Raw genomic sequence first — 12,346 nt, 5'->3', positions numbered from 1 at the left:
AGCATATTTGCATACTTTTTAGCAACACTTAATGTGCAGTAGACTATTTTACTGTGCATTAGTGTAATGTCACTCTTTTACGGGACTTTTTAATGCGTGGCAAAATAGTCTACTATACATTAAAGTACATGCATAGACACACCCACTGTAAGTCTTCGAAATACTTACTCACAAGAGAGCTGAAATACAAAATGATGCATTAAATATAGTGACGTCAAAAAGATATCCTCTAGGATAGCATTGTGTAGCACAGGCAGCCATGGTGCTTTGTTTCTCTCCTGAATTTGCCTTCACACTAAAGAAAAATCTATCTTCCCAATCTCCCCAGTTTTTCCTTTGGCAATGAACCTATATGCCTCAAGTTTTTTCAGACAGCCGTAGGCTAGAATGAAGTCAGTGGGACAGCTGACCATATTTGCTCAAATCCAAGATGAGGGTTTTTCCCCATTCAACAAGGATTGTCTTGGATTCAAGTGTGAAGGAAGGTGGCTCCTGCCACTCCAGCTCTGGCCCTGACCTGCTGGCAAAGCATGTTGGGGATTGGGCTCCAGGGCGGGTTAGACATCTGGTGGAGGGGGCAGGTGGTAGAGAGCAAGTGCCAAAGTGGGACAGGAGGCAAGGTCGCAGATGTGCGGAGGTAAATGGCAGGGGGCAAGTGGCTCGGGGGCAGGCACAGAGGGGCAAGTGGTAGGGGGAAAGGTGACAGAGGTGCAGGTAAAGAGGGACAAGAGGTGGGGGAGCAAGATACAGTGGTCAAGCCCCCCCCCATTACAGTTGGGGGAAAAAATTAAGATGATCCCCCCCGAGATTAGATTCTGTACATGGAAAATTATAACAAATTGATAATTTGTCCATGTACAGAATCTAATTACTGGGGGGAGTCATCTTAAATTTGAAGTTTGTCTTAGATTTGGGTAAATATGGTAATACACATCAGCTAAGTACGTACTTTCCTTTGTTGCTTAACACAGCACTAGTCCCAACTGCTGCCTATGGCAACAAGCATCAGTTATCTGTATATCTGTTAAGTGCAAAATATGCTCAAGCATCTTTCAGCACCCCTATCTACTTAGTGACTTAACTATATACTTAAATGCATCAGAAACAATAAGGGGAAAGCAGTTGTCAGAAAACTGCTATCAGAAACTTTGAAAACGATAGATGTTCAGTTTGGGGCCTGCTAAAACCCTAGCCCCATGCACTGACCAAGCACTGCTTACGCTGAGCTATGTGTAGACAGTGGCTGCGTAAGTGCAGGGCCACGTTCCAGTCCCCAGGCCATGCATTTACATGGAGTGTGCTGTAGCACTTTCTTCATGGCAGTTTAAAGTCACCATCTGGATTATACCACTTTCTTTTTCTTTGTAAGCAAGATTTACAAGGGCAGAAGCATAGTGATTTCCATGTTAAGGACTGTGCCCCCTTTCCCCCTCCATTGTAAGTGAAAGAGCTAGCAATTTTGGGCCAGATGTTCAGGGGGCATAAATTTAATAGAACTCTGAAACAAAGCCAATTTACAGCAGCTGAGGATCTCACTCTTCCTTGTACAGATGCTGACCTTGCATTTACACTCCTTGCTTAGAAATGAAACTTTGGAGTATCTCATTAACATACATGTTCCAAGACCTAGGAGGAAACACATTTCATCACCCTTTGGGAGAGGTAGGGGGAAGTAATATTTATAACATGTAAAGCACTGAGCACAATGGAGACGAGAGTGCTTGTGGCATTTACATACTGGCACAATTGAAACATACTTGGTGTTGTAAATGAGAAAATTTCTGCCAAACTGGGCTGGCCTGGGGGCATTTCCACTACTCTGAAAAAACATGTTGTGTCTTCTACTCTAGCATATTGATTAAGAAAACCCTGGGCTTCTGCAGGCTTGGTGACTAATGTAAACTAGACAGGAGGCACAGAACACTGCTTCACTTCCAAATCAGGTCAGAGGGAGAGTAGAAAGCCACTTGGGATACCCAACAGGGAGGAAGGAGGACCCAAGTAACTATAGGCACATAAGCCTCATCTCGGTCCTTTGGAAGATCTTGGAGAAAATCATCCAGGAGCACATCTGTGGGGGGCCAGCAGGGGAGTTCATGCTCAGGGGCAACCAGCATGGGTTCATCAAAGGCAGGTCCTGCCTGACCAACCTGATTGCCTTTTATGACCAAATCCTTGGATGAAGGTGTCGCTGTGGACATAGTCTTTCTAGACTTTAAGAAGGCCTTTGATGCTGTCTCTCACCCCATTCTCATTAATAAATTAAGTGAGTGTGGCATTGATGCCTACACAGTTGGCTTGGTAAAAAACTGGCTGATGAGGCGCACCCAGAGAGTAGTGGTGGACGAGTCGTACTCAACCTGGCAAGATGTGAGCAGTGGAGTCCCCCAGGGCTCAGTCCTTGGGCCCACACTGTTTAACATCTTCATTGGTGACTTGGACAAGGAGGTGGAAAACACTGTCCAAGTTTGCTGATTGACACTAAGATGTGGGGCGAGGTGGACACACTTGAAGGAAGAGAGAGGCTGAAAATAGATTTAGACAGACTACAAAAGTGGGCAGATGAGAATAGGATGGGGTTCAACATAGATAAATGCAGGGTGCTGCACCATGGGAGAAGGAATCTACAGCATACATACAGGCTGGGGAGTTCCCTTCTTGGAAGCACAGAGGTGGAAAGGGATCTTTGAGTCATTATCGACTCCAAGGTAAACATGAGCCACCAATGCCAGACCACAGCCAGCAAGGCCAGCCATACCTTGTCATGCATCCAAAGATGCATCTCAAGCTGGTCCAGAGAAGTGATACTTCCCTCTGTATGTGACATTGGTCAGGCCGCAATTGGAGTACTGCATCTAGTACTAGGTGCCGCACTTTAAAACAGATGTGGCCATCCTGGAGAGGGTTCAGAGGAGGGCCACCCACTTGGTGAGAGGGCAGCAGGACAGGCCCTACGAGGAGAGACTGAGGAACCTGAACCTGTTCAGCCTCGGCAAGAGGAGGCTCAGGGGGGGACCTGGTGGCTGTCTACAAACTCATCAGGGGAGATCAACAGCAAATAGGTAGAGACCTTTTCTTCCCAGCACCACCTGGGGTGACGAGGAACAATGGTAATAAGCTGATGGAGAATAGGTCTAGGTTAGAGATCAGAAGGCAATATTTTACAGTTAGGGTGGCCAGAATCTGGAACCAGCTTCCCAGGGAAGTGGTCCTTGCCCCTGCCTTGGGCAAATTCAAGAGGAGGTTGGAGGATCACCTGTCTGGGGTCTTGTGAACCCAGCATTCATTCCTGCGTGTGGCAGGGGGTCAGGCTAGATGATCTATTTAGGTCCCTCCTGACCTTAGCTACTATGAAACAGGCTTGATCCAAAGTTCCTTAAAAGTCGATAGGAATCTTTATATTTGTTTCAGGGGCCGTGCATTGGGTCCAGAGAGACTAGAGGTGGCATGAGAAAGGAAAAAGGTCATGCACGCACAGGCAGCTTGCAATTTCTCAGTAAGGAGTGGGAGGGGTTAGGATCAGGTCCAGAGACAGCAAGAAGGGAGTAGGGGAAGGGACAGGCAGCCCAGATTCCTAAATCTGAAGTCAAAGCTGTCTCCAAACTGGTCCAACATTGCCCAGTCCTTTGGTGTTCTGTCTAATGCCCCAGCAACAGGCCTTGAAAGACTGTGTGGAAACCTTCCTTAAATAAAACAAAAGGTCAAGGCTGAGTTTCTAGCCCTTGTGAGAATCGCTAGTTTAAAAATAAAACCCATATGAACCCTGGACATGCAAAAACTGGAAACTAAAGTAGGGGAGGAGACATAGTTACCAGTATTGTTGACTTTAAAATCACTATGTTTTTTTTTTTCCTTAATCTCCTGACTACTTGGGAGCTTGACTTCTGATTTCTGAAGATACCTGAACTCTGCTCCACCAGAGACTGCATTGTTGAAAATCTCAGATCCAGCTCTGATGTATAAGCCCGTCTCATTTATAGGATCATAACAAATTCAGGCCTGCAGGGTCTTTAGGAGCTCATCTAGCTCAAGGCAGGATCATCCTTGACTAATCTATCCCAATCCAGTGTCTGTCTAATCTGCTCTTCAAACTTTTCAAAAATGAGGGTTCTACAGCTTCTCTAGGTAGCCTGTTTTAGTGCTTTATCACCTTTATAGTGAGAGAGTCCTTCCTAATCTTCAACCTAAATTGCCTTTGCTGCAATTTAGCCCATCCCCTGTAGTCACAGAGAAGTCTAACCAATTGAGAAATTCAGAAAGAAATGGGGTGGCAGGAGAGCCAAGCACATTGTGCAAAGGAAGGCCAGGGCATGAGATAATGGAGCAGGTCATGGCAGAGAGCCTGAGGCAGGAAGGTCAGGAGTGCTGTGTTGCAGGCTGGGGGAGCAGAGGGCTGATACAGGGAGTGAAAAAACACTGATTCAAGAAATCCCAAGGGGCAGATGATGTCACGGAACAGTCATGGGTGAGGGGCTTGTACCAAGAAGTGGGGACAAAGAAAAAGGCAAGGGCTGCATGCCAGAGAGAGGATGAGTGGGAGAGAGTGGGAATTAAAGGTGTAGAGGCTGGGGGAGGATGAGGCACCATGCTCCAGTGGATTTCTAACCATGTCACTTGGTCTTTCTCAAGGGCCTTCCCCTCCTATGGACCCTGTTTCCTTCCTCTTGAACTTCACACGTAAGGCAACTTTCCGTAAAGAAGAATCCTGGTATTGCTAATTACTGGTAACGTGGATTCCCAGAAACGAAATAATAGAGGCCTGCTTGTGCAAGATATGCTCTCTCTGTACCTCTCTCTGGCCTGCTTCCAGCCCTAGCCTCCGGCAGCACTGGCTGAAGCCAGGAGAGGGAAAGCTTGAGCCCCATCACGTGTTTTGGCCCTGTTCGCTGTAGCAGAAAAACTTCGTAAAGCCCTGACCACAGGCATGCTGGAAGCGGGGTAATGGTTGGGAGACTTGCAATGGGCCAGCCTCCAGGAACAAGAGACTGCTGCAGCACTAATACAGCATGCACTGAAGTAGCCTGGTTACCTATGGCTTGGAGGAGGGAAATGAAGCTGTGGACCTAGCCCTGAATTACCACAACACTTCTGTTGCTCTGTGCCTAGCCCTGCACGTGTCGCTTTAGAGTAGATGAGCAGAGCAGGGCTGGGATGGGTTGCCCTTTGCACAGAAGGTCCTTGAGCAAACACAGACTGTCACACAGAGTACACAGTCCAGGAACAGAACAGTCTCAGCCCCCCCCGGCTTTCCCCACTCCCAGCACAACTATTTACCAGACTGAAAATCAACCCCTGTGGAAATGAGCTGGCCTGTGAATCACATCCGCTTGCTAATGCATACATGGCCTAGGCAGTGCTGATTTAGGGCCAGCCCTGGATACCAACAGCCTACATGGGTGTGTCGGACTCCTACCACCTGCAGTAACTCTAACCCACATGAGAAGAGAGTATATACAAATAGGCTAATCCTTCTTTCCCTCCCCCCCCCCCCATACAAGTGAGTCAACATGGGTCCCAGAGCAACAGCTCCTGGGGACACCATGACCTCATGCTCCTTTTCAACTAGACCTTGTATCCCTCGGCATTTGCCTCCTGGCCTCTGGCAGGCTGAAGGGAAATCCGCTTCTCCTTCTGCCAGAGCTCCTTCTTGCATTGTTCCTCAAACTGCCTCCCAGCTCCCCAAAACCTAGAAGCCACCTGGGCAGGGGAGATGCTTCCAGTTCTCATGGTGGCTTCCTTCGCTCCCGTTTTGTATAGGGCTAGACAGCGAAAGGGCACTGCAACGTGTCTGTGTGACATCATCCCATCCCGTGAGGCCATACCAACACCCAGCATGATAGAAACCTGTGGCATGGAGCATGGAAAAGAAATCCTGTGGGTGACTTCACAGGCCCAGTGGCACAGCTGCTGCAATTGGGATGGTCCCACAGAAACCAAGGTGGTGGCCATGCCGCCTCCTTCACCCTGCCCTGTTGAGCGGATTCACAGGACCCCACTGCCCTTTGCTGTGGACTCCAATCCACAAGGGCAGGCATTACAGCATGTTCCTGGCTACCAAGGTCAGGTGGGGTATCTGAGGATTTTTTTTCCCCTCAGGTTGCTACATGAATCATGGGTTTGTAAAGCCTTTCTCAGAACCATTGGGGGTTGGCTGCAGCCAAGGCTGGGGATTATGAGCAGAGTGGGAATTAAATTCTGGGAGATTCCTGGCTAAATGATCTTGCCCCTCTGCTCAGGGTCATACTAATCACCAAATTTGGGGTCAGGAAGGAATTTTACCTTGAAGTCAGGTTGATATGGACTGTGGGGGTTTTGCCACCTTCTGTAGTGGGGCAGGCATGGCCTTCTTGGATATCTTGAGCATATTTCAGCAACCTTTGCAGCAGTAGGACATTGGTGGTTGTTGTCCCCCAGCTTGACCTGTGGTGATTTCAGGTGCTTGTGGTTGTGCCAGGGTTGACAGGTATCAGTTCTTGGCCCTTTTAGGCTAAGATCATGTGTAGTTTAGTTTGAGAACATAAGTTCAAGGGAAGTGATTCTTCCCCTCTATTCAGCACTGGTGAGGCCACAGCTGGAGTACTGTGTTCAGTTTGGGGGCCCCCACTACAGAAAGGATGTGGACAAACTGGAGAGAGTCCAGCAGAGAGCAACACAAATGGTGAGAGGGTTGGGGCACATGACTTTTGAGGAGAAGCTGAGGGAACTGGGATTATTTAGTTTAGAGACGTGGAGACTGAGAAGGGATTTAATAGCAGTCTTCAACTACCTGAAGTGGGGTTGGAAAGAGCTAGACTGTTCTCAGTGGTGGCAGATGACTGAGCAGGGAACAATGGTCTCACGTTGCAGCAAGGGAGGTTTAAGTTAGATATTAGGAAGAACTTTCTCGCTAGGAGGGTAGTAAAACACTGGAACAGGTCACCCAGAGAGGTGGTGGGATCTCCATCCTTGAAGGTTTTTAAGACCTGGATAGACAAAGCCTTGGGTGTGATGATCTAGTTGGGGCTGGTCCTGCTCTGAGCAGGGGGTTGGACTAGATGACCTCCTGAGGTCCCTTCCAGCCCTAACTTTCTGTGCTTCTAAGTAGTGCAGTACTGGGTCAGACCCATGGTCCATGTAATCCAGTATTTTGCCCCTGACAGAAGTAGATGCTGCAGAAGGAGAGCATGGAGCTGCCTATCTCCAGAGCGATGTATCCCCTATTCAGTAGTCTCCCTAACATCCACCAATATTTGCTGAGAGATGCCACCGTTCTGTACAATAACTGCTGACAGATCTATCATCCATGAATGTATCCAGTCCCTTTGTGAACCGGGCTATGCTAGAGGTTTTGCTGACGGGTTAGACAATGGATGTGTATGGGATGGTCTGGATAGGGATGATCCTGCCTCAGGTGGGGACTTGGACTAGACGACCTCTGGAGGTCCCTTCCAGCCCTACTTTTCTATGACTCTATGATGCTGGGTCTGTGCCCAGCTCTGCCACTGATTCCCTGGGCAAATGGAGCAAGCCACGGCCACCCGGGCGCCGCCTCCTTCCCCGCTGGGGGAGGAAGGTAGTGGTGCTGGTCCCTCCACGCACGTTGTGTTATGCTGGGCATGTTGTGTGTGAGCTGTGTTGCATTGTTGTACTGTGCAGTGGCGTGTGTTGAGTGTGGTGTGCTGTGTGTGTTGTGTTCTGGGCACACTGTTATGCTGTGCATGCATCACGCACTGTCCTGTATTGTGCTGTGTGTTACCAGTGTGTTGGTTGTGCTGTATGTTGCACAGGATGTGTGCGCGCTGTTATGCTGTGCTGTGTTGTCTGTGTGCGTCCCCTGCCCCGGAGCCTGCCCCCTCCCAGGAAACGAAACGGGCGGAGTGGGGTGGGCGGGGATGGGTAGGAGCTGTCCCGCGAGGCGGCGCGCGCCGGCAGTGCGGGCGGCGGCGGCGATGGAGGGCGCGGGACAGTACATGCTGCCGGGCCAGGGGGCCCAGGCGCGGGGCTACGAGTACCTCAAGGAGGACGCGGAGCAGGGGCTGGCGCTGGGGCCGCCCGTGCAGCCGAGCTACGGGCTGCTGCCGCCGCCCCGCGACCACCTCGTCTGGTCCATCTTCAACACGCTCTACATGAACTTCTGCTGCCTCGGCTTCTTCGCGCTCGCCTTCTCCGTCAAGGTAGGGCCGGCCCGGCCCTCCCCTCCCCCCTCCCCGGCCCGCGCTGCTCAGCCGGCACAGTCTGCGGCTTGCTTGGGGCTCCCTTCCCTGACAGCGCCCTGGGGCCACCCTAACCTGTCCCCAAAGACCCCGGGAGGAGGGAGCCAGGAGGTCCCCCCTTGTGCTGCCGAGGGGGTTTGCAGGGGTATGGGGCTGTGGGCAGGTAGGGAAGAAACAGCTCCAGGTTTGAGCCTCGGAGCCCTAGGAGAGAAGCAGACCACCTGAAAGCATGGGAGGTGGTGGGGGGTGAGGAGCTGAACCTTCCCCCCCTGCACATCCCAGGAGTGCCACAGATCAGCCCCTCCCCATCTCCTACCATGTGACTTCCTAAGGCAGCGTAACCTGTGGGTCGCCAACCCAAAAGTGGCTGGCAAGAATATCTGAAAGGGTCACAAACAGACTTTAAAACTGGATCAACAAACTTTAAACATGGATCCCCCTTTAAAGGAGAAAAGTGGGGGAAACCAGGGCTTTTCCCTTGCAGTTTGGCAGAGCTCCTGCAAGGAGCGGCTTGGGGGGGCCCTCCCATGCCCCCCCTGGGGGCAGGGGGCAGCAGGTCAGGAGTGAGGGGCACTGGGTTGGGACAGCCCACCAATGGTTACAAATGGGTCCTAGTACAAAAAAGGTTGAGAACCACTGTTTTAAGCGATGCAACAGGTCTCTCGGCACCTAGACAGGCCCCCATCAGGGTCCTTCATCCCTTCTGTGACATGGATGGGATCCAGGTGGGGTTGCGCCCATTCAGTGCAGGGGTTTTAGGTCATGACTGAGCTTGCAAGCAAGTGACCAGCAAGTAGAAATGTGTGATGGTGGCAGGGAGGTTGCAGGGGTGACAGCATTTGGTCTCCTCTGCAGTAACTAGCTGCCCAGGAGCTGAACAGAAAGTCCGCTGTAGACACATGTTGCTTTAATCAAGAAAGTTTTCTATGCCTTATCTTGCTTTACATCTGAACTGCATCTGTTTCCTGTAGACAACTGATGATGTGGAATGCAGCCCTCACTCCAAAACCCGCCCCCTCAGCTACCCCCTGCCCTCCCTCCCGACAGTTCATGCGCATATACTGCTTTTCCCAGCAAGGGGCCTCCCCGCACCAAAACAGATATAGACCTGGTCTCTGAGGACAGTGAAACTTCTGCCACCTCAGCAGGAGTCTTACCTGCTTTCTACACACAAGCAACTTGTGGGCCTATGCCCACTCAGAAACTTTAAACCCTTCTCTGTTTCTAGAGGAGAGCTTAAAGTTTCTGAGTGGGCATAGGCCCACAAGTCCTGGCACTACATGTGTAACAACGGATTACTTGGAAGAGCTAAAGAGAAAACAGGGATAGGAGTGATGATCACAGATTTATAACAGGGATTCTGAGGGGGGACACAGCAAAGACTGTGGGACCCCTGGGGTCCCTGGCGCTTGGGAAGACCTCAGGCATGGACTGACCCAGAGCTGGAAACCCTGAGGCTTGCATGGGTGTCCTGGAGGAGCCTGCATACTCTGGAAGCTTGGGCTTCTAAGCAGCCTGTCAGGAAACCCAGTAGGTGTCAGCCAGAAATCAGACTGGCAAACAAGTTCAGCAACACCAGATTTCCACATACATTTTTGTTTTGACAAGGGAGCATTTTTCAGCCAAGCCGTATGTCCCCAGAAAATCCACAAGCAGTTCTACTCAGTAGGACCAGAGAATCCCACCCCTTTGTTCCCCTCCCTGAGTCTCAGCTCTGATATGTATGTGGACAGCACCTGGCAACACAGCTGCTCTTCCGTGTATTGTATTTTCGTGTTTATCTTCCTCATTTCCTTCTCTTCTTCTTTCCTTCCTCCTTCTAACCCCCCTCCCACTCCTGGACCCTCACTGCAGGCAAGGGATCGCAAAGTCCTCGGTGACTACAGCGGTGCTGGCAGCTACGGCTCCACTGCCAAGTGCCTCAACATCACAGCCCTGATCCTGAGCCTCCTGTTCTTCATCCTTATCATCATCCTTGTGGCAACAGGTGTCATCGTCCTAGCAAACTTAAGTCAGCCTGGAGTCTAGCCTCTCCTTCAGCCATGTGGGTAGATCGCAGCTGTTACACCACCCCACAGGCAGGGCTGTTCCTGCTACAGCTCCGACAATTTCCTTTCCCCATTTTCTGGCTCTGTGTGCTCCCCAGCCACCTTCCTGAGCTGGAGAAGGAGCACCGCTTTCTTTCTGGCCCCACATGCAGCCAGCATCATTCATCAGAGAAGCTCTCAGCTTCGTATGGGGATCCTGAAGGAAGATCTCTGAATCCTCCGTGGGAACTGACCATCCTGTGCTACCCACCACCTTTACACTGAGGATAGTGGGCACTGTCTCCATCCAAAACCCATCGCCTGAAGTGCCCTTTGACTGAATGGCTGGAATCATCACTGAGGAGGTGGGGGGCACCTGGGGACACCTGTTGCTGTGGGGCTGGAGAGTCACAGTTCTCTGCATGTGACATTGCTTTGTCCCTCAGTTCCAAGTAGAAGCCTGATATCCAAGCCACTGACCCTCAAATAAAAAGATCCCTTTCTTTCTTGTAAGCTGTTGTGTTCTTTACAGGCAGACATTTGCAAAAGCCTATGTGGCCTCATCATGAGCCAGTTTGGAGGAAGGAATTTGGGGTTTTCAAAGGTCCTCGGGGCCAATCAGGCTAGTATGATTAAGGCATATTCATTTCTGTAGCCAGCACTACAAGAAGGGAGTAGCCAGCACCACATTCGTCTGTCTTGGTCTCAGACTGAATGACCAGAGGCCCATCTGCAACTGGGCCAAGTGGGGGCAGCCTTTACCACCAATCAGGAGCATGGTTCAATTACAGCTGTGGCAAGACACCTTGACTGCTCTGCTTCTACCCTTTTCTAGGCATCCTGTAGCCTTTTCAGAAAGGGTCAGCTAGTCAGGCCAACAACACTTCCTACCAGAGGGCTGCAGGCATGTGAGGGGCATAGTGGAAATGGCCAGTTCAGTTGGGGTGACACATGACGCTGTCAGCCAGCTGCAGCCTATATAGCTACAGCAAGGATGCAGCTACCCCAGCAAAGTGGAGACACTCAAACAAGTTTTTTTGAGGGGGGAGGTTTGTAAAAATATTTCATATATATTTTATTTATAAAAAAAAATATATATATATAAGGTTATATATATCTACACTCCAAGTATCACTCCACAAAGAAAAACTTAACCGGTTACAAAAACTGCACCCGCACAAAGGCCTGCTGGCCACCTGAACCCATTACAATATCCGCATGGCATGCTACACACACAAGCAACTTCTGGTCTCTCAGACCAGGCAACTCTTTCCTTTCATCCCCACCCTGCTTTTGGGGTCACATACTCAGTTCACTTCTCATCCATGTTGCTGTTGCTCCAGCTCCTACTGGAGGACTTGCTGCTGCTGTCGCTGTCCTCAGTTCCACTTGTCTCTTCCTCTTCCTCACTGTCACCACCCCCTTCTCCGCACGGGGGGAAGTTGGAAGGTCCTGTGCCATGTATCTCTGTGCCATGTGTCTCTGTGCCAGGTGGCTTTGGCCGCATCCTCTCCATCTTCCACTACCTATGTCTGGTAGTAGGTCTGGAGTTTGCTCAAAGCCATTTTCATGCAGCCTACTACCTCTACATCTGTGTGCCCGTACAACAGGAGGTTCTTGGCCTTCCACAGGGTGCTCCTGACACAGGATGCAAACTGGTCGAAAAGGGGCAATGGGTTTCCCTGATGTTTGGCAAGGTGCTGTACAGCGCCACGTCTCTGGTTAGCCAGTTGATGCCAGTCACTGCTTTGCAAAGCTGCTTCACCCTTTTCCATGCCTCTTTGGCGCAGGTGCAGAGCCAGAGGAGGTGGTTGATTGTCTCGGTGGAAACAGGTGAACCATGAGACCCAGGCATTTTGCCTAGTCTTGGCATACATGCACACATGCTGTAGAGGTGGCAGTAGGGGCAAAGATCCTCAAGCAGGAGACAGAGCAAGCCTATCCTTTTGTTCCCTGTTGGGGGGTGGGGTGGGGGGAGGATGCTCTTAGGGGTTGGACTCTGGAAGTGTGTGTGTGTGTGTGTGTATGCAGCAGAATGCGGGGACCTATAAAGGGCATACCTCAGGGAAGAGTCTGTAGAGGAGCCAGGGCTGCTGGATGCCACCCAAAAATCTCTGAGCTGCAGCG

The 12,346-nt window shown here is 50.7% G+C and overlaps 1 protein-coding gene across 1 annotated transcript; it reads left to right on the top strand.

Annotated features, from left to right (window-relative positions):
* The first annotated feature begins 7,874 nt into the window (after positions 1 to 7,874).
* LOC149871336 (dispanin subfamily A member 2b-like) lies at positions 7,875 to 10,732 on the top strand. Its single transcript, XM_090032327.1, has 2 exons — positions 7,875 to 8,153; positions 10,047 to 10,732. The coding sequence occupies exons 1-2, from the start codon at positions 7,929 to 7,931 to the stop codon at positions 10,218 to 10,220; spliced, it is 399 nt and encodes a 132-aa protein (XP_089888453.1). The 5' UTR covers positions 7,875 to 7,928; the 3' UTR covers positions 10,221 to 10,732.
* Positions 10,733 to 12,346: the final 1,614 nt, after the last annotated feature.

The sequence above is a fragment of the Crocodylus siamensis genome, chromosome 2 (assembly GCF_052110815.1).
Source record: "Crocodylus siamensis isolate JL-2025a chromosome 2, ASM5211081v1, whole genome shotgun sequence".
Classification (NCBI taxonomy): Eukaryota; Metazoa; Chordata; order Crocodylia; family Crocodylidae; genus Crocodylus; species Crocodylus siamensis.
This window is presented reverse-complemented; position numbering and strand designations above follow the sequence as displayed.